Consider the following 21,262-nt stretch of genomic DNA (forward strand, 5'->3'; position numbering starts at 1 on the left):
ACATTAATGCACAAATTCACACTAATTTGTGCATGTATTTTTTTTCTTCTGCGTCCACGGGGAATAAAAAGTTCCGCTGGGATGACGTAGTCCCAGCGGAAACCGTTTTCATTGAGTAGCACTGCAGTGGGTGGATACCTACACAAATGTGTACCTACTATAGATACACATTTACACGATATCACACATTAATTCCCTGTTAAACTCAAATTACGATTTTCCACATTTTTCCGCTGGGCATACGCACACATTTACGTCATTGTCTGTCTGTTATAACCTCATAACTCATAGTTAGTTAACTGTCAGTTGTCACGGAGTTCGGTCATAGTTTACGACAAGGGCGGAATATACTTTTGATTTTATTTTCATTTTCTTACAATGGCAGCGAAAAGGCTAAGAGGTGAAAATTGGTTGGAAGAGGACAAGGTAAGTAGGTATTAGATCTCGATAAGTTTTGTTCAATAAACTTTGTATGTTTCACACTAAGGCTTGCTTTTTTCTTTAGATTATTCTAAAACAGTTGGTCAAGGAGAGGGTCTCGATATTAGAAAACAAAAATACGGATACAAAAACCAACTCAAAAAAGGTGGCGGCTTGGCAAGACTTACTCACTAAGTAGGTACTAAGTATTTTAATAGGATTTTTTTATAACTTAAATGCATTAATGCATAACAAACCGTTTCGTATTTCAGTTTCAACAATGTGGCTAGAACGCAAAGAACGCTACAACAAATAAAAGCTCAGTGGAATATTTTAAAAATGGCGGCAAAAAAAAGAAAATTTCAAGAAAGAATAAATAGGACCCATACAGGTGGAGGAACCCCACCTCCTTTTGAATCACCAACTAGTGACGATATTTCTGTGTGGCTTCCTGGCGAATCCATAGTAGAAACAAATAAGGTACATAAAACACATATTTTTTTACTAAATGCCAATTCCAGGGCAAATAAATAAAACATGTATGTTATTTGTATTCAGATGTCTCCAGAGATAGATAACCAACACAAACAGAAGGAAGAGACAATATCAGAACCATATTTGATGCCTATAACTAACTCAACTGTTGTTTGGGATATCTCAGAAGGGAAGGAAACAAAACTGGTATGCATAAATGTAAATAATAAAGCAAAACTCAATCAAACCTCTTATTATTTTATAGTAAATTAATACTAAACAAGTACTAGTATAATAGTTCCAATTTATGTGTGTTATTTTAGAAGTTAGAACAATATATAATTGAAGATCAGCTATGTACATCCACCCAAGCCGAGCAAAGTACATCCACCCAAGCGGAGTCAAGCACATCCACACGAGCTGAGTCAAGTACATCCACACAAACAACTGCTAAAACAAAACCCAAAATTCCACATTACAGACTAAGAAATAAAAAGGTGTGTGTTCTTAAATTATGTAGCATCGTTTAATCAAATAATTTCTATGTATTGTAATTAAATTAATTAAGTAACATGAAAATGCTAATTAAATGTGGATTAATTATAAATCATAGGTACAGTAGTCTGCAAATTAATTAGCTTGAGCAAATCCTAGGTCTGTGAGTACTTAAGACTAGTAGACTAGAGGCCTAACACTTCCTTCATTACAGGAGTAGGCCCTTGCCCTGCAGTGGGACCCCAATGTCTTTTTTTTAAATAATTTTATTGTTTATTATTATTTCAGATAAGCAACATTAATAGGAACTCTGCTGTTAAAAAAATCCCCGAAATGGAGACAGAGTGCAGAATACAATTGCATGAGGCACAAATGCTAAATGAAAAACAGAAATTAAAAAACTTATTACTTAAAGAAGAAGTCCTTAAATTTAAGTTGCTATATTATAAAAATAAATTAAATTGATATATGTAATTGTTTTTCATTTTATTATAAGTACAAAACTTTTATTACTATGCTAGGTGATCTGTACTTATTGATTTAGCACACACACTGCAAAGCACTCTGTACTCATACACCACACAAACCTGCCAAGTTACCTGTTTTCAACTTCTACTGTTTTTGCAATATTCTAGCCCTTTTTATTCATAAAAATATATGAAGTTATGGCTTATAAAGAGTTTTGTTTCATTAACTCTTTAGCGAAATGTCAAAGAGAAAGCAAAGTATAGTAGTTTTTTAACTAAAATAGGTTTATACTGTGTTTGTGAATAAGAGGGTTATAATATAAGAATTTTTATTATATGTTGCCCCATTACCTATTCAGAGAGACTGACAAATAAATATATTCATTGCAGATTCAGTATCAGAACCAGAATTAAAGTAAAAAAAAAAGCAAATCATTTATTTATTTAGATAAATGCTGTCACATATGGTAGTCAATGATACAGAGATAATTAACCGCCAATCCAGAAGGTAGGCATTGGCTCTACCTTCTGGATTGAAGGGCTGGCAAGAAACTCCTGACCACTCTTTAATCGCCAAGAAGTGAGATCAATACTTCTGTTAGATACAAATCATTGTTGATGTGAGGACACACAAATCCGACTTGTGGTTGCTTGAGATAATCCATGGAGGTCTCCAGTGTCTTCTTGGACCTGTAATGTAAAATTGTAAACTGTCACTTAAAAAACGTTAACAAGAACACGTTAGGTACGTGTTATTGTGTACGTATTTCAATAACATAAATAAACAACGTTAAAGATACTTGCCTCTCGACGACCCCAACATCTAATCGCAGTCAAAACCTGGATTTCTGGTGACGTACTCGCACCTCTATGATCTAATTGTATATTTTCATTCAGATTCATGTAAAAATGACATTATTCATATAAAAAGTCTGATCGAAGGTTTTAACCATTCATTAGTTAAAATGCTCCTTATGCTTATAAAACGTTTTGTAAAAGTTTGTATTCATAAACGATCCATAAACCTTCTACAAATAACAAAAGTGATGCTAATATATGTTTTTAAATCATAATGTTGCCAATATAATAAAGTCCGCTGACTCGTTGGCGAAAATACCGGTTCGACTACAGATTTTAAAGAGATATACCTACACACCTACGAAGCGTGACTATAGGCATTATTACATGCTGAGAATGATTTTCTTAGTTATTGGTGGGTGGTGAGGCCCGTTCTTTTTTTAACCATGGCGATTATTGTTAGCCTCGTTTGGGTTTACGTTTCCGTCACTGTTTGTCTGTCATAACCTCATAACTCATAGTTAGTTAGTTGTCAGTTGTCACGGAGTTCGGTCATAGTTTACGACAAGGGCGGAATATACTTTTGAATTTATTTTCATTTTCTTACAATGGCAGCGAAAAGGCTAAGAGGTGAAAATTGGTTGGAAGAGGACAAGGTAAGTAGGTATTAGATCTCGATAAGTTTTGTTCAATAAACTTTGTATGTTTCACACTAAGGCTTGCTTTTTTCTTTAGATTATTCTAAAACAGTTGGTCAAGGAGAGGGTCTCGATATTAGAAAACAAAAATACGGATACAAAAACCAACTCAAAAAAGGTGGCGGCTTGGCAAGACTTACTCACTAAGTAGGTACTAAGTATTTTAATAGGATTTTTTTATAACTTAAATGCATTAATGCATAACAAACCGTTTCGTATTTCAGTTTCAACAATGTGGCTAGAACGCAAAGAACGCTACAACAAATAAAAGCTCAGTGGTGGATTTTAAAAATGGCGGCAAAAAAAAGAAAATTTCAAGAAAGAAAAAATAGACCCCATACAGGTGGAGGGTCCCCACCTCCTTTTGAATCACCAACTAGCGACGATATTTCTGTGTGGCTTCCTGGAGAATCCATAGTAGAAACAAATCAGGTACATAAAACACATATTTTTTTACTAAATGCCAATTCCAGGGCAAATAAATAAAACATGTATGTTATTTGTATTCAGATGTCTCCAGAGATAGATAACCACCACAAACAGAAGGAAGAGACAATATCAGAACCATATTTGATGCCTATAACTAACTCAACTGTTGTTTGGGATATCTCAGAAGGGAAGGAAACAAAACTGGTATGCATAAATGTAAATAATAAAGCAAAACTCAATCAAATCTCTTATTATTTTATAGTAAATTAATACTAAACAAGTACTTTACCAGTATAATAGTTCCAATTTATGTGTGTTATTTTAGAAGTTAGAACAATATATAATTGAAGATCAGCTATGTACATCCACCCAAGCCGAGCAAAGTACATGCACCCAAGCGGAGTCAAGCACATCCACCCGAGCTGAGTCAAGTACATCCACACAAACAACTGCTAAAACAAAACCCAAAATTCCACATTACAGGCTAAGAAATAAAAAGGTGTGTGTTCTTAAATTATGTAGCCATCATTTAATCAAATAATTTCAATGTATTGTAATTAAATTAATAAAGTAATATGAAAATGCTCATTAAATGTGGATTAATTATAAATCATAGGTACAGTAGTCTGCAAATTAATTAGCTTGAGCAAATCCTAGGTCTGTGAGTACTTAAGACTAGTAGACTAGAGGCCTAACACTTCCTTCATTACAGGAGTAGGCCCTTGCCCTGCAGTGGGACCCCAATGTCTTTTTTTTAAATAGTTTTATTGTTTATTATTATTTCAGATAAGCAACATTAATAGGAACTCTGCTGTTAAAAAAATCCCCGAAATGGAGACAGAGTGCAGGATACAATTGCATGAGGCACAAATGCTAAATGAAAAACAGAAATTAAAAAACTTATTACTTAAAGAAGAAGTCCTTAAATTTAAGTTGCTATATTATAAAAATAAATTAAATTGATATATGTAATTGTTTTTCATTTTATTATAAGTATAAAACTTTTATTACAATGCTAGGTGATCTGTACTTATTCATTTAGCACACACACACACTGCAAAGCACTCTGTACTCATACACCACACAAACCTGACAAGTTACCCGTTTTCAACTTCTACTGTTTTTGCAATATTCTAGCCCTTTTATTCATAAAAATATAATGCCGGCTCCACATTATTGCCGTGAAGTTCCGTGAACAGACGCGAACGTGAATGAAGACGGTTTTCACGGGGTCCACGCGCGTTCACGCCTGTTCCCCGATCAGAGTCGGTATTAAAGTCCCGTGACAAAGGGTTCGCGCGGCGTTCACACATACACATACACATTCACGGCACCGGCGCAGTTTACTCTGGACTATAAAGGGGTACGGACCGTATAATGCGCTCAGCTTTTCAGATTATAGAAAAATGGTGTGAGGAACAACAACTTTCTTGTTTTTGACATCTATATAGTGGTATAGGGACACAGCAAATAAAGTTATCGCAGCAGCAGCTTCTACGTCCATTTCGCGGAGGGCTTCAAACTATTGTGAGCATTCCGTGAATGTGGAGGGCATGGAGTCGGTCCGTGAATTCACGGCGAGAATACGCGCGTGAATTCACGGCAATTATGTGGAGCCGCCATAAGAAGTTATGGCTTATGAAGAGTTTTGTTTCATTAACTCTAGCGAAATGTCAAAGAGAAAACAAAATATAGTAGTTTTTTAACTAAAATAGGTTTATACTGTGTTTATGAATAAGAGGGTTAAAATGTAAGAATTTTCATTATATGTTGCCCCATTACCTATTCAGAGAGACTGACAAATAAATATATTCATTGCAGATTCAGTATCAGAACCAGAATTAAAATAAAAAAAGCAAATCATTTATTTATTTAGATAAATGCTGTCACATATGATAGTCAATGAAACAGAGATAATTAACCGCCAATCCAGAAGGTAGGCGTTGGCTCTACCTTCTGTATTGAAGGGCTGGCAAGAAACTCCTGACCACTCTTTAATCGCCAAGTAGTGAGATCAATACTTCTGTTAGGTACAAATCATTGTTGATGTGAGGACACACAAATCCGACTTGTGGTTGCTTGAGATAATCCATGGAGGTCTCCAGTGTCTTCTTGGACCTGTAATGTAAAATTGTAAACTGTCACTTAAAAAACGTTAACAAGAACACGTTAGGTACGTGTTATTGTGTACGTATTTCAATAACATAAATAAACAACGTTAAAGATACTTGCCTCTCGACGACCCCAACATCTAATCGCAGTCAAAACCTGGATTTCTGGTGACGTACTCGCACCTCTATGATCTAATTGTATATTTTCATTCAGATTCATGTAAAAATGACATTATTCATATAAAAAGTCTGATCGAAGGTTTTAACCATTCATTAGTTAAAATGCTCCTTATGCTTATAAAACGTTTTGTAAAAGTTTGTATTCATAAACGATCCATAAACCTTCTACAAATAACAAAAGTGATGCTAATATATGTTTTTAAATCATAATGTTGCCAATATAATAAAGTCCGCTGACTCGTTGGCGAAAATACCGGTTCGACTACAGATTTTAAAGAGATATACCTACACACCTACGAAGCGTGACTATAGGCATTATTACATGCTGAGAATGATTTTCTTAGTTATTGGTGGGTGGTGAGGCCCGTTCTTTTTTTAACCATGGCGATTATTGTTAGCCTCGTTTGGGTTTACGTTTCCGTCACTGTTTGTCTGTCATAACCTCATAACTCATAGTTAGTTAGTTGTCAGTTGTCACGGAGTTCGGTCATAGTTTACGACAAGGGCGGAATATACTTTTGAATTTATTTTCATTTTCTTACAATGGCAGCGAAAAGGCTAAGAGGTGAAAATTGGTTGGAAGAGGACAAGGTAAGTAGGTATTAGATCTCGATAAGTTTTGTTCAATAAACTTTGTATGTTTCACACTAAGGCTTGCTTTTTTCTTTAGATTATTCTAAAACAGTTGGTCAAGGAGAGGGTCTCGATATTAGAAAACAAAAATACGGATACAAAAACCAACTCAAAAAAGGTGGCGGCTTGGCAAGACTTACTCACTAAGTAGGTACTAAGTATTTTAATAGGATTTTTTTATAACTTAAATGCATTAATGCATAACAAACCGTTTCGTATTTCAGTTTCAACAATGTGGCTAGAACGCAAAGAACGCTACAACAAATAAAAGCTCAGTGGTGGATTTTAAAAATGGCGGCAAAAAAAAGAAAATTTCAAGAAAGAAAAAATAGACCCCATACAGGTGGAGGGTCCCCACCTCCTTTTGAATCACCAACTAGCGACGATATTTCTGTGTGGCTTCCTGGAGAATCCATAGTAGAAACAAATCAGGTACATAAAACACATATTTTTTTACTAAATGCCAATTCCAGGGCAAATAAATAAAACATGTATGTTATTTGTATTCAGATGTCTCCAGAGATAGATAACCACCACAAACAGAAGGAAGAGACAATATCAGAACCATATTTGATGCCTATAACTAACTCAACTGTTGTTTGGGATATCTCAGAAGGGAAGGAAACAAAACTGGTATGCATAAATGTAAATAATAAAGCAAAACTCAATCAAATCTCTTATTATTTTATAGTAAATTAATACTAAACAAGTACTTTACCAGTATAATAGTTCCAATTTATGTGTGTTATTTTAGAAGTTAGAACAATATATAATTGAAGATCAGCTATGTACATCCACCCAAGCCGAGCAAAGTACATGCACCCAAGCGGAGTCAAGCACATCCACCCGAGCTGAGTCAAGTACATCCACACAAACAACTGCTAAAACAAAACCCAAAATTCCACATTACAGGCTAAGAAATAAAAAGGTGTGTGTTCTTAAATTATGTAGCCATCATTTAATCAAATAATTTCAATGTATTGTAATTAAATTAATAAAGTAATATGAAAATGCTCATTAAATGTGGATTAATTATAAATCATAGGTACAGTAGTCTGCAAATTAATTAGCTTGAGCAAATCCTAGGTCTGTGAGTACTTAAGACTAGTAGACTAGAGGCCTAACACTTCCTTCATTACAGGAGTAGGCCCTTGCCCTGCAGTGGGACCCCAATGTCTTTTTTTTAAATAGTTTTATTGTTTATTATTATTTCAGATAAGCAACATTAATAGGAACTCTGCTGTTAAAAAAATCCCCGAAATGGAGACAGAGTGCAGGATACAATTGCATGAGGCACAAATGCTAAATGAAAAACAGAAATTAAAAAACTTATTACTTAAAGAAGAAGTCCTTAAATTTAAGTTGCTATATTATAAAAATAAATTAAATTGATATATGTAATTGTTTTTCATTTTATTATAAGTATAAAACTTTTATTACAATGCTAGGTGATCTGTACTTATTCATTTAGCACACACACACACTGCAAAGCACTCTGTACTCATACACCACACAAACCTGACAAGTTACCCGTTTTCAACTTCTACTGTTTTTGCAATATTCTAGCCCTTTTATTCATAAAAATATAATGCCGGCTCCACATTATTGCCGTGAAGTTCCGTGAACAGACGCGAACGTGAATGAAGACGGTTTTCACGGGGTCCACGCGCGTTCACGCCTGTTCCCCGATCAGAGTCGGTATTAAAGTCCCGTGACAAAGGGTTCGCGCGGCGTTCACACATACACATACACATTCACGGCACCGGCGCAGTTTACTCTGGACTATAAAGGGGTACGGACCGTATAATGCGCTCAGCTTTTCAGATTATAGAAAAATGGTGTGAGGAACAACAACTTTCTTGTTTTTGACATCTATATAGTGGTATAGGGACACAGCAAATAAAGTTATCGCAGCAGCAGCTTCTACGTCCATTTCGCGGAGGGCTTCAAACTATTGTGAGCATTCCGTGAATGTGGAGGGCATGGAGTCGGTCCGTGAATTCACGGCGAGAATACGCGCGTGAATTCACGGCAATTATGTGGAGCCGCCATAAGAAGTTATGGCTTATGAAGAGTTTTGTTTCATTAACTCTAGCGAAATGTCAAAGAGAAAACAAAATATAGTAGTTTTTTAACTAAAATAGGTTTATACTGTGTTTATGAATAAGAGGGTTAAAATGTAAGAATTTTCATTATATGTTGCCCCATTACCTATTCAGAGAGACTGACAAATAAATATATTCATTGCAGATTCAGTATCAGAACCAGAATTAAAATAAAAAAAGCAAATCATTTATTTATTTAGATAAATGCTGTCACATATGATAGTCAATGAAACAGAGATAATTAACCGCCAATCCAGAAGGTAGGCGTTGGCTCTACCTTCTGTATTGAAGGGCTGGCAAGAAACTCCTGACCACTCTTTAATCGCCAAGTAGTGAGATCAATACTTCTGTTAGGTACAAATCATTGTTGATGTGAGGACACACAAATCCGACTTGTGGTTGCTTGAGATAATCCATGGAGGTCCCGTAATGTAAAATTGTAAACTGTCACTTAAAAAACGTTAACAAGAACACGTTAGGTACGTGTTATTGTGTACGTATTTCAATAACATAAATAAACAACGTTAAAGATACTTGCCTCTCGACGACCCCAACATCTAATCGCAGTCAAAACCTGGATTTCTGGTGACGTACTCGCACCTCTATGATCTAATTGTATATTTTCATTCAGATTCATATAAAAATGACATTATTCATATAAAAAGTCTGATCGAAGGTTTTAACCATTCATTAGTTAAAATGCTCCTTATGCTTATAAAACGTTTTGTAAAAGTTTGTATTCATAAACGCTCCATAAACCTTCTACAAATAACAAAAGTGATGCTAATATTATTATATATTTTTAAATCATAATGTTGCCAATATAATAAAGTCCGCTGACTCGTTGGCGAAACTACCGGTTCGACTACAGATTTTAAAGAGATATACCTACCTACACACCTACGAAGCGTGACTATAGGCATTATTACATGCTGAGAATGATTTTCTTAGTTATTGGTGGGTGGTGAGGCCCGTTTTTTTTTTAACCATGGCGATTATTGTAAGCCTCGTTTGGGTTTACGTTTCCGTCACTGTCTGTCTGTCATAACCTCATAACTCATAGTTAGTTAATTGTCAGTTGTCACAGAGTTCGGTCATAGTTTACGACAAGGGCGGAATATACTTTTGAATTTATTTTCACTTTCTTACAATGGCAGCGAAAAGGCAAAGAGGTGAAAATTGGTTGGAAGAGGACAAGGTAAGTACTAGATCTCGATAAGTTTTGTTCAATAAACTTTGTATGTTTCACACTAAGGCTTGCTTTCTTCTTTAGATTATTCTAAAAAAGTTGGTCAAGGAGAGGGTCTCGATATTAGAAAACAAAAATACGGATACAAACACCAACTCAAAAAAGGGGGCGGCTTGGCAGGACTTACGCACTAGGTGGGTGCTACTAACTCACTATAATTTTAATAGGAATTTTTATATATAAATGCATTAATGCATAACAAACCGTTTTATATTTCAGATTCAACAATGTGGCTACAACGCAAAGAACGCTTCAACAAATAAGAGCTCAGTGGTGTATTTTAAAAATGGCGGCAAAGAAAAGAAAATTTCAAGAAAGAACAAAAAGGCTCCATAACGGTGGAGGAACCCCACCTCCTGTTGAATCACCAACTAGCGACGATATTTCTGTGTGGCTTCCTGGCGAATCCATAGTAGAAACAAATCAGGTACATAAAACACATATTTTTTTACTAAATGCCAATTCCAGGGCAAATAAGTAAAACATGTATGTTCTTTGTATTCAGATGTCTCCAGAGATAGATAACCAACACAAACAGAAGGAAGAGACAATATCAGAACCATATTTGATGCCTATAACTAACTCAACTGTTGTTTGGGATATCTCAGAAGGGAAGGAAACAAAACTGGTATGCATAAATGTAAATAATAAAGCAAAACTCAATCAAATCTCTTATTATTTTATAGTAAATTAAGACTAAACAAGTACTTTACCAGTATAATAGTTCCAATTTATGTGTGTTATTTTAGAAGTTAGAACAATATATAATTGAAGATCAGCTATGTACATCCACCCAAGCCGAGCAAAGTACATCCACCCAAGCGGAGTCAAGCACATCCACACGAGCTGAGTCAAGTACATCCACACAAACAACTGTTACAACAAAACCCAAAATTCCACATTACAGACTAAGAAATAAAAAGGTGTGTTCTTAAATTATGTAGCATCATTTAATCAAATAATTTCTATGTATTGTAATTAAATTAATTAAGTAATATGAAAATGCTCATTAAATGTGGATTAATTATAAATCATAGGTATAGTAGTCTGCAAATTAATTAGCTTGAGCAAATCCTAGGTCTGTGAGTACTTAAGACTAGTAGACTTGAACCTAACACTTCCTTCATTACAGGAGTAGGCCCTTGCCCTGCAGTGGGACTCCAATGTCTTTTTTTAAATAATTCTATTGTTTATTATTATTTCAGATAAATAACATTAATAGGAACTCTGCTGTTAAAAAAATCCCCGAAATGGAGACAGAGTGCAGGATACAATTGCATGAGGCGCAAATGCTAAACGAAAAACAGAAATTAAAAAATTTATTACTTAAAGAAGAAGTCCTTAAATTTAAGTTGCTATATTATAAAAATAAATCAAATTGATATAATAATATGTAATTGCTTTTTATTATAAGTACAAGACTTTTATTACTTTACTAGCTGATCTACCTGATCTTAACTAAAATAGGTTTATAGTGTGTTTATGAGATAATGTTTATGGTTAAAATATAAGAATTTTTATTATATGTTGCCCCATTACCTTTTCAGGGAGACTGACAATTGAATATATAAAAATGTCCAAATTCAGTGTCACAATCAGAATTAAAATCAAAACATTTATTTATTTAGATAAATGCTGTCACATATGATAGTCAATGATACAGAGATAATTAACCGCCAATCCAGAAGGTAGGCATTGGCTCTACCTTCTGGATTGAAGGGCTGGCAAGAAACTCCTGACCACTCTTTTATCGCTAAATAGTGAGATCAACACTTCTGTTAGGTACAAATCATTGTTGATGTGAGGAGTTGCTACCAACACTTCTGAGATGTATTTCAAGAGCATATTAAGGCACAAGTAATATATTATATTAATAATAATAAATATTACTTGCCTTTATTATTATTATTGTAGATTACTAACTAAAATGTCTTAGAATAAAAGTTTGTAAAAAAGCATTAGCATTAACACTTCCTCTTGTCTTGCTGTCTTCTGTTATTTCCACACCAATATCACCCACCAAATACATATGCCCATGGTGCAATGCTATATTATGAAACACTGCTAGGGCAAGGATAGTAGTTTTTACGCTTTCGGTAAAGGTTGTAGGAATTTCATGAAGGAATACGAATGTCGCTCGAGAGCACGTTCAACTCTAGCACAAATTCGAATTGTGGTTGCCTGAGACAATCCATGGAGGTCTCCAGCGTTTTCTTGGGCCTGTAATGTAAACAGCACCTCTATGATCTAATTGTAGGTCGTCTCGTATAAGATTAACTGCATCGATAACGTTTTTGGAACTCATGATCGTCTAACGTAAACGGGTTGCCCCTGCATCTGTACACCTTCTTTCGATGTTGACTGCTAGCCAGTCTTTCAATTACATCAATACAATGACTAGCATTTAAAGCTTGCATTTTTAATCACAATCTAAATCTGATTAAAAAATAAGTAAATATGCCACTTGAGTTCACTTGACACTTCAGTTACGTCAGATCCTTATTGATCAGCTGTTCAGAATCGGCCATTTTGAGACCGTAACATACTGCTGGCTACTGTTTATAGAACAGATTAAAAAATGCTGTTATGATTAGAGATTATAGGCAATCGTACTATTGACTACTATAGAAAGCCTTTAAGTATGTGATAACTTTTTTGAACGAGACTATAGACTTTTAGGTTGTAGTGTATACGACTGCGAAACACGAGGCTCAGACAACTCCCGCACTAAAAATTGCTCTTGTGTCGCGGGGACTTTTAACTTTAAAACAATTATTTGTGGATCGCACAAATAATTGTTCCGTGTGGAAATCGAACCCACGACCTCCCGGCGTAATTATAGTAGCGCAGCACGTTCGCAGACTATTGCACGCAGCTTTGAAAACGGAGAAACGCGAGTTGTTTTATACTCATCTGCCTACACCTTCCTGTATTACAAGAGCAATGTTAGGGAAGGCTGTAAAAAATATATCCTAGATTGTATTAAATAGAATGATAGATGAAAATAATATGCCTTGTTGTTTTTGAGTACGTAGGTACATTTAAAGTACCTATGTTCAGGATAAAAGCCTCTTCCTCTTTTTTTATTTAATTAATGATTGTTTGTACCACACATTACCTAGTAATCTATAAGGAATTAAATAAAGCTTATTATAATTATGTTCAGGATAAGTTTACATAATACATTTTTGCATTGACAATATATTTATTATTTAGTAAACACACAGCTTTGTGTTAAATTTAATACTATTCTGAAATAAACTAAACTTAATTGACATTACTGAAATCTGTAATTTAATTTCAGGTTGAAAATGCAGACACAATGGTGTATATTAGTAAAACAACAAAACCGATTGTTTTTCTTTATTATGCAATCAATACTTACAACTAAGATATTTACAATCAGTTGGTGATATGACCGTTTGTCATTTCAAACGTAACCTATTGAAATACATAAACTAAATTTATGCAAAAGATCTTGTAGCTAGTTTTTTACATACCTCTTACACAAAAAATTGCAATTCAACTACCAATTGTTGTCTTACATTTTTATGTTGAGCTCTAAATACCTTTTAAAGATATATAAAAATTCCCTTGTTATGAGACAGGCATAAACTCAGGCACTTTTCAAAAACAATCACTACCATATTAATTATTCCTTATTTTATAAAATAAAATACATTGAAATTAAACATTTACAATGGACACTGGGTTATGTATATGCTAATATTATTGAAAGTTTTTCTGTTACATCTCTACTGCTAAAGTGATGAACTAATCTAGAGGAAATCTTTGATGGAGATAGTTTATATTACCAGAGGATAAGTAACTTAAATACTATCAGTAAATTCACACATAGAAAGTATTTTTATTATTTAATACTTATACAGTATTCGAAAAAGTATATTTAATGAATTTAAGGAATTAAAAAATGCTAAAAAGTATAATTAAGAAAAAAATCAAAAACAAATTTGATATTGTTCTCTAAATATTTATATAAATGTTTAATTTCAATGTGTAGACTTAAAACTAGAGACTTATATAAAAAAAAACAAACAAAATCTTGTCATTGGCATCGTGGTCCTTATCACAACACTACTGTCGCAAAATACTTAAAAAAAAAACTTAATGAGCAAAATAACTGAATATTTTATTTACCATTAAAGCGATAGTGAGATGTACTATATTTTTAGTTTTTTATATATTTAAATAGTGGAAATATCGCAAGCATGTATTAAACCTTAGAAAGTCAGGCATTTTAAGGTAAAATGCATGTTCGCGCTCATTCCCGTCTTTGAATATATAATAAACATGCAACGCGAAAGCTTGAGTTATTTTTTAGTTGTCAACAAAATTTTATGTCTTTTTTGTTAGTATTTATGTTACTGTAAAAGCCCGGACTGTGGTAAATCCTGAGATTTTCCGGTAAAACCTAAGATTTACCAACTCTCAATGGTAAAAGTCCGAACAATTCTTTTATTTCGAACTTTTACCCCTATTCACTTGGTAAATCTTAGGATATACCTCAAGGGCAGGTAAATGTATAGTAGTAAGTTAATAGTTATAAAGAAGGAGTTTTCGGCAAACCGACACGGGTAGGTTAGGTTATTTTTTTTTAAACCACCCAGAAGGAGGAGCCCCGCGAAGCGGGGCTCCGGCGACATCTTCAAATCTCATTATAACTATGTTACAGCATATAATTATATCCCTAGCAATATCATTATATTACGGCTCAAACACATTATAATATGACTTTATCAACTTTTACCGTGTCATTATGTAAATCCTAAGATTTGCCAATTAAATGGTGGTAAAAGTTCGAAATAAAAGAACGTTCGGACTTTTACCATTGAGAGTTGGTAAATCTTAGGTTTTACCGGAAATTCTTAGGATTTACCACAGTTCGGGCTTTTACAGTAACATATATTATACGCGACTTACAGTAACATGTGTAATAATTTCTTTACCGTAGTAATACCTAATAATAAAATGTTCCAACAATATTAAACTTAGAGATTTTTTATATCATTCAACTAATATAGCTGTCCTTGTTAATAAGCCTAACGCTGCCTAATTGACAGACTGTAGTAGCGGAGATCTCGTGCAGTGCTATTGGTTAATATTCCTCTCCGCACTGCAGCTTTGCTCCGCGTTAATGGACAAATAGTCTGGCCCTCTTATTCATAAACACACTATAAACCTATTTTAGTTAAAAAGTTACTATAATACCTTTTCTCTTTTTCATTTCGCCAAGGAGTGAAAGAAACAAAACTCTCTTTATAAGCCTTTCATAACTACATATTTTCATGAATAAGAGGGTTAAGCTTTAGCCAGAGTGCGGGTGTCGAAGGCATCAGAACGGCGTTCCTACGTCACTTATTTATCGTTAGAGCATGCTGTTCGAATCCCACCCGGGTCCCAGTGGCGTAACTACATGGTGGCAAGTCGGCAAAATGCCACGGGTCGGATGGGGAAGCCGGAAGGGGCCTCCGATCAGAGGAGGATCCCAACTCCCAACATTTTTTATTTATCATACATTTCAGCGTTTTTATATTGGGGGGAAGGGCCCATCCGGTGATTTTGCCACGGGTATAGTTACGCCACTGCCGTGACCAATATTTGTGTGACGAACACAAGTATTTGCTACGAGCCTGGTTGTAAATATATTTATTTATGTATGTATGTATGTAGAAGTATATAAGTATGTTAATCAGTTGTCTGGTTACCATAATACAAGATCGTCTTAATTTGGCATCAGATCACAGTGATTTATCCAAAAAAAATTTTTTTTATTTAAATACTATGTTCTAGTATAGCTATATCAGTTGAATGATAAATACAACAAAAATCTAAAACAAACAACATGGCGTTTAGAAAAACAAATTTAATTCGCTGTATATTACAGTTAAGTCGACATTTCTTAATTTATTTGTGTGTATTCATTTTAATGCTTTTAATTTAAAGAATCATTGTTTAATAATAACACACATCTAAAATGTTTATTAAATGCGTATTTTAACCAAACTCCCTGGCAATACAATTTTTGGAAGACTAGCTATTTAGACATGGACTGAATTGTTATAGTTGACAAAAGGGGCCGACTTTTTACGTGCCCTGCGAAGCACGAAGAGGCTTAGTTTAAAAAACACTATACGGTATCCGATATTATACTACGTACACCCTAAGGTTGCTTATGCCATTTGATAGTTTACCAACCAGTGTGCTCAACTAGCTATTAGTCCACTAGAACCCCTAGTTCAAACTCGAAGAACTCCCATGTACAGCTAATGCTAATGATTTTTGCCTAAATTAAAAACTAATTTCTTTCTTTTTGTAGTACCCTCATTAGGGAAGCTGGCCGCCGCAGGCCGAAGTAGCATGTCAGTTAGAAAGACGTATTTTCGATGTATAACATACTACTTGAATGAGGAAACCGACGTATGCAATCATAAGGAATGCTACATTTATCGAACACCAAAAACAACTCGACTCACTTCTTCTACTTGTGCACGAGTTCATCTACACATATTCAATTTGGCGCCTGGCTAGACCGATTATTTCCGAACCAAATGTGTGAAGTCAGCCTTACAAAGGCTCTACCTTCAATATTTATACATAGCTGCTATAGAAAACACCACATCTATACTAATATTATAAAGCTGAAGAGTTTGTTTGTTTGTTTAAACGCACTAATCTCAGGAACTACTGGTCCGATTTGAAAAATTCTTTCAGTGTTAGATAGTCCATTTATCGAGGAAGGCTATAGGCTATATAACATCACGCTACGGCCATTAGGAGCGGAGTAGCAACGAAAAATGTAACCAAAACGGGGAAAATTATGACCCATTCTCTCTTATGTGACGCAAGCGAAGTTGCGGGGTAAGTAATATAAAAGTAAAAACATTAAAATGATTACACACACCTACATCTAAGTCAGTGGGACGATCACTCCAGATCCATGGCGTTTTTCATATAGTTGTCTAATTCCTCGTCGAGAGCTGCCTTCGAGCCGGCCATGTATTGATCTAACTGTAGGTCTAGCTCCTCTTTGGTTACTGGCTTTTGTTGTTGCTGGTTGCGGTTTAGATTACCTGAAATGTATATAAACTGGTTTAAATATTTGTCTTTAATGCCAGTTGGTTCTAAGGCTTTAGTAAAAAGGTTTTGAATTATACATTATCGCCTTAATGATGAAGAACGTAAAATAACATATCGTAAGACAGTTATTTGCGTTTGTACACCTAAGTTTTTTACAGTTCTTTAAGTTTTGCTAAGTTCCTAAACCGCAATAGTATGGTAAACATATATTTTCAAGAGAAACTGACAAGCATAAACTTAGAAAAAGTTGAAATGTGAGACTTGCACAACTGCATATAATAATTGTTCCATGTAGGAATCGAATCCAGACCTCCCGACGCAATGGCAGCGGCGTGGCAACCTTCACCACTGCTCTACGGAGGCAGTCAAACCTGGAGCATTGCCTGGCTTAACTACCATGTAACATAGTGTACCCACCTCGTCCCCGGGCGCCGCCTCGTCCGTTCCTTTGTCTCATGCGCTGGAAGGCGCGGTACTGCGCGCGGGATGCTGGACCTGAGCCGTAGTTCATGCCCACCATGCCCCGCCTGCAAATACACAACAAACATCAACTTATGTGATAATTTCTAAATATTATCATTCTTTTCATTTATCCAAGACATCTTTCTTGTTAAAGACCAGTTTCACTAGTTAAAGTGACAGCAAAAGTATGAAAACAAGCCTAAGATATACTTATCTATACTAATCTATACTAATATTATAAAGCTGAAGAGTTTGTTTGTTTGAACGCGCTAATCTCAGGAACTACTGGTCCGATTCGGAAAATTCATTTAGTGTTAGATAGCCTATTTATCGAGGAAGGCTATAGGCTAAATATCATCACGCTACGACCAATAGGAGAGAAGCAATAAAAAATGTTACAAAAACGGGGAAAATTATGATCAATTCCATTATGTGGCCCAAGCTGAGATGTGCGGGTCAGCTAGTAAGTATATAAATACTCTATCGTAAGCTCACCTATTTCTTCCTCTCTGTTGTCCGGCACCTCGCCGGCGCATGTTACCACGCATTGTGGACAAATTATTGAATGATGCTGACCGACTGTAAAACAAGATTCCTTTAATGTGAGTTTGGTATTCTAATTCAATTTAAAGTTGCTAATAATAATTAAAACTGTGATGTATTATTTTATATAGTACCAATCAATCCTGTACATTTATATTAACATTACGAATTTTGTTTGTTTTAATTTTTTTACCCATATCCTATTAGTGGGCAAGAGTCTCCTCCCATAGTGAGGGAGGGGTTAGGCCTTGAGTTTACCACGCTAGCCAAGTGGGGGTTGGGGACTTTACATGCCCTCAATAAATGTATTAAACAAATTTTAGGCATGCAAGGTTTCCTCACGATGTTTTCCTTCAACATTACTATGCCCATTGTTAATGTGGACTAAGTGATTCAAATCTTGGTTTCAAAGTTCAATCAGACACAAACTTTTGAATTAGGTATCTACTATATGAATACAGATACAGCAGTACAATGAAAAGAAAAAAGACTTTTTTATACTATAGTGATAAATAGAATCTTACATACCTAAGATTTCCATTAGATTGCCTCCAGCCAACTCTTTTGTGGATTTGGTTGAGGTTGCCGGCACTGGAGGCTCGTCTCAATCTAGGCAGATTGTTCTCACTACCAAACCTTCTTAATGGCTGTGGAGCACCTAATCTCATTTTGAATGCCTGAAAAATAAATATGTTTTTTTTTATTTAGCTTGTTTCTGTGCCCCACTGCTGAGCAAAGGCCACTCTTTTGAATTCCCAGTCCCCTAAGTTCATTTTATAACACCCCACTGCTGAGCAAGGGTCTCCTTACATAATGAGGGAGGGGTTAGGCCTTGGCTTATACTTGACTACACTATACTGGGAAATGCGAGTTGAGGGCTTTGCATATCTTCCAGCATTATTCTAAAGAATTTTCAGACATGCAAGGTTGCATCACTATGTTTTCCTAACTTATTTTAATAGGCCATTGGTGTGTTGCCTTATGAACCTGCAACCACTTGTGTGGGAGGTACTAACTCATACCACTCGGCCATCACTATTCACTTTTTTTTAATAAGAATTCAATTCTAATAAGGAATAGAACTTGTAATGAGTACTTTTGAAATGTTATGGTTGATTTTTCATAAGCTGTCTTTAAAAAAAAGACAAGTTTTGCAAGGTTCTAATTAAATAAAAACATTGACATTCGAGAAACACTAAAAATATCGTTTTGCTTTTAGCAGAACAGTAAAAGAAACAACAGTTTTCTAAAAAAAAATATTAAGTATTTTAGTTTAGAGATTGAAATTAAAATTAAAATTGTGTCGACATCGCCAGCTAGTTAGGTAAAAAGGTTTAACAACTTGTCAACTCACCCGTCGTGATTGCTGTGCGATTTGATGAGCTTGCCTGACCACTTGCTCGAAGAATTTGTCACCATTGTAAGTTTGTGCGAACAAGTTTTCCAATGTATTTCGTCTTCTTGTCCGCCGCACTGGCACCACTTCTTGGGTTACATTCGCCAGAAGAGTAAAGCGATCATTCAGGCTCATAGAAGTGGCCTGAAGACCATGTAGTTTCTCTATTACCATGTTTCTAGAACCGTCGGAACTATTCAGAAAAAGATAACGTCTCGAATCGACACCAACGCTAAGTTTCAGAGCACAACGGTCTCCATTTCAATAAAATACTCCAGAATCGGCGTTATTTGATACATATGTTTAGAAATCAAAAAATTTCAATGACGCTCGCGCGCACTAGAAACCTCAAATACGAGTGAATGAATGAACGTAATGAATGAGTCTGAATGACATTGATTGGGTGATATTATACAGACTATAAAGGAAAAATCAGTCAAGGAGCAAAGAATTGTCGGTGAGCAGAAATAAGCATTCTGAAATATAATTAAAAAATTATTGGAATAGCACTTGGTGATTCTTGATCTTCAAATATATTGCGTTTTATTAAGCACTATTGAAGTAACGAAAATATACAAATAAAATATGGTAAAAGATTTCACTCAAAATATTTTCTGCGTGGAAAGGAGTATCTTCTATTAATGACGTTTTTGACATTGACATTTCACATTTCATGTTCGTACTCGTTCGTCAATCTCAATCTTGTTGCTGCTGAAGTTTGTTTCAAGTTACTTTTTATTTATTTTTTAACGCTGTAACTTGATACATAATTACGTAAAAGTTTTTTTTAAGGTAATAAATATATCATACTATAAAATAAAAGGCAGAAATGGGTTGCTTCGTGTCAATTTGAGTGTCTTAATGTGTTGTTTACGTTGTAGGTCAATAAGGTTACGTAGAGTTCGGTAGTCATGTTGGACGTGCTTATAAGCCCGCGTCACGATGGCTGGCGGCTCACTTCGATCCAACCACCAATGTTGGACGCTAGCAACGACTCTCCAGTCGACGAGTTCGATTGTAGCGACATGGACGCGTGCTATGAAACATTCGATAAAGACGGGTATGTTTTAATTCAAAGTTTACTGTAGTTATCACTGAAAAACTATTGTGAAACTTTCAGGAATTTCTTGAAATATTTGCCGAACTTGTTTAATCGATTACTGAGTGGTTTCCAAGGATCTATTAGTGGTTAAGCCATGTAAACCAAACTTTTTAAATAAAAGTTTTGAACTAAAATATTTTTAAAATAACAATGAAGGGGGAAATATATTTATTATCCTCATTTACTAGTAAAGGACCGCTACATCTATAGTTTTATATTTTATTAATTTATTAAAGGAAAGTCCACCAATTTGAATAAAGTTGGAGCCGATAGCCAATTAAAATGAATACAATATGAATTTATGTATGAATGTAGTGATTTAAAAGTCATAGAGAGTGCCTCATTTAATTATTTAGATTGAATAGCTATTCATTCTAACTAATTTCATGAGCAAACTGTTCAAATAACAATATATTTATTTTAATGTCTGCACTAATTATGGGAGTAGTACAAAGTTTATTTTTACAATTATTAACTGTTAAGAATTGATTTGTCTTTATCTATGGTTAAAAAATAGAGGAACTATGCTCATTCTATAATTTGATTATTATTTTAATATATCTCTTGTCTGGGTCTGTTATTTAAGATTTTATGAAATCTAT

At 34.7% G+C, this 21,262-nt stretch overlaps 6 protein-coding genes and 2 long non-coding RNA genes across 8 annotated transcripts in view; 5 read left to right on the forward strand and 3 right to left on the reverse strand.

Moving 5' to 3' along the window:
- Positions 1-288: 288 nt before the first annotated feature.
- On the forward strand, positions 289-1,854 carry LOC142982377 (uncharacterized). The gene is made up of 6 exons (XM_076128838.1): positions 289-426; positions 506-615; positions 693-900; positions 979-1,101; positions 1,218-1,391; positions 1,678-1,854. The coding sequence occupies exons 1-6, from the start codon at positions 379-381 to the stop codon at positions 1,852-1,854; spliced, it is 840 nt and encodes a 279-aa protein (XP_075984953.1). The 5' UTR covers positions 289-378.
- A 412-nt stretch (positions 1,855-2,266) lies between these two features.
- LOC142982415 (uncharacterized) lies at positions 2,267-2,898 on the reverse strand. The gene is made up of 2 exons (XR_012959984.1): positions 2,661-2,898; positions 2,267-2,546 (listed from the first exon to the last, which is right to left on the reverse strand). It is a non-coding gene; the product is annotated as an uncharacterized LOC142982415 (long non-coding RNA).
- A 189-nt stretch (positions 2,899-3,087) lies between these two features.
- On the forward strand, positions 3,088-4,748 carry LOC142982413 (uncharacterized). Its single transcript, XM_076128919.1, has 6 exons — positions 3,088-3,310; positions 3,390-3,499; positions 3,577-3,784; positions 3,863-3,985; positions 4,107-4,280; positions 4,568-4,748. The coding sequence occupies exons 1-6, from the start codon at positions 3,263-3,265 to the stop codon at positions 4,742-4,744; spliced, it is 840 nt and encodes a 279-aa protein (XP_075985034.1). The 5' UTR covers positions 3,088-3,262; the 3' UTR covers positions 4,745-4,748.
- An 874-nt stretch (positions 4,749-5,622) lies between these two features.
- On the reverse strand, positions 5,623-6,257 carry LOC142982416 (uncharacterized). The gene is made up of 2 exons (XR_012959985.1): positions 6,014-6,257; positions 5,623-5,899 (listed from the first exon to the last, which is right to left on the reverse strand). It is a non-coding gene; the product is annotated as an uncharacterized LOC142982416 (long non-coding RNA).
- A 183-nt stretch (positions 6,258-6,440) lies between these two features.
- LOC142982414 (uncharacterized) lies at positions 6,441-8,101 on the forward strand. The gene is made up of 6 exons (XM_076128920.1): positions 6,441-6,663; positions 6,743-6,852; positions 6,930-7,137; positions 7,216-7,338; positions 7,460-7,633; positions 7,921-8,101. Exons 1-6 carry the CDS (start codon positions 6,616-6,618, stop codon positions 8,095-8,097), a joined length of 840 nt encoding a protein of 279 aa, XP_075985035.1. The 5' UTR covers positions 6,441-6,615; the 3' UTR covers positions 8,098-8,101.
- A 1,599-nt stretch (positions 8,102-9,700) lies between these two features.
- On the forward strand, positions 9,701-11,449 carry LOC142982102 (uncharacterized). Its single transcript, XM_076128440.1, has 6 exons — positions 9,701-10,008; positions 10,084-10,193; positions 10,279-10,486; positions 10,565-10,687; positions 10,809-10,982; positions 11,265-11,449. The coding sequence occupies exons 1-6, from the start codon at positions 9,961-9,963 to the stop codon at positions 11,439-11,441; spliced, it is 840 nt and encodes a 279-aa protein (XP_075984555.1). The 5' UTR covers positions 9,701-9,960; the 3' UTR covers positions 11,442-11,449.
- Positions 11,450-13,407: 1,958 nt separating this feature from the next.
- On the reverse strand, positions 13,408-19,915 carry LOC142982194 (uncharacterized). Its single transcript, XM_076128588.1, has 5 exons — positions 19,517-19,915; positions 18,691-18,839; positions 18,115-18,198; positions 17,575-17,684; positions 13,408-17,150 (listed from the first exon to the last, which is right to left on the reverse strand). The coding sequence occupies exons 1-5, from the start codon at positions 19,730-19,732 to the stop codon at positions 17,005-17,007; spliced, it is 705 nt and encodes a 234-aa protein (XP_075984703.1). The 5' UTR covers positions 19,733-19,915; the 3' UTR covers positions 13,408-17,004.
- A 324-nt stretch (positions 19,916-20,239) lies between these two features.
- Naam (Nicotinamide amidase) overlaps positions 20,240-21,262 on the forward strand; it is a 38,660-nt gene continuing 37,637 nt past the window's right edge. The window contains exons 1-2 of the mRNA XM_076128403.1: positions 20,240-20,350; positions 20,440-20,618. Coding sequence (XP_075984518.1) covers positions 20,470-20,618 — 149 coding nt within the window. The 5' untranslated portion in view covers positions 20,240-20,350; positions 20,440-20,469. The remainder of the gene's footprint in view (positions 20,351-20,439; positions 20,619-21,262) is intronic.

This window comes from Anticarsia gemmatalis, chromosome 21 (genome assembly GCF_050436995.1).
Source record: "Anticarsia gemmatalis isolate Benzon Research Colony breed Stoneville strain chromosome 21, ilAntGemm2 primary, whole genome shotgun sequence".
NCBI classification, from domain to species: Eukaryota; Metazoa; Arthropoda; class Insecta; order Lepidoptera; family Erebidae; genus Anticarsia; species Anticarsia gemmatalis.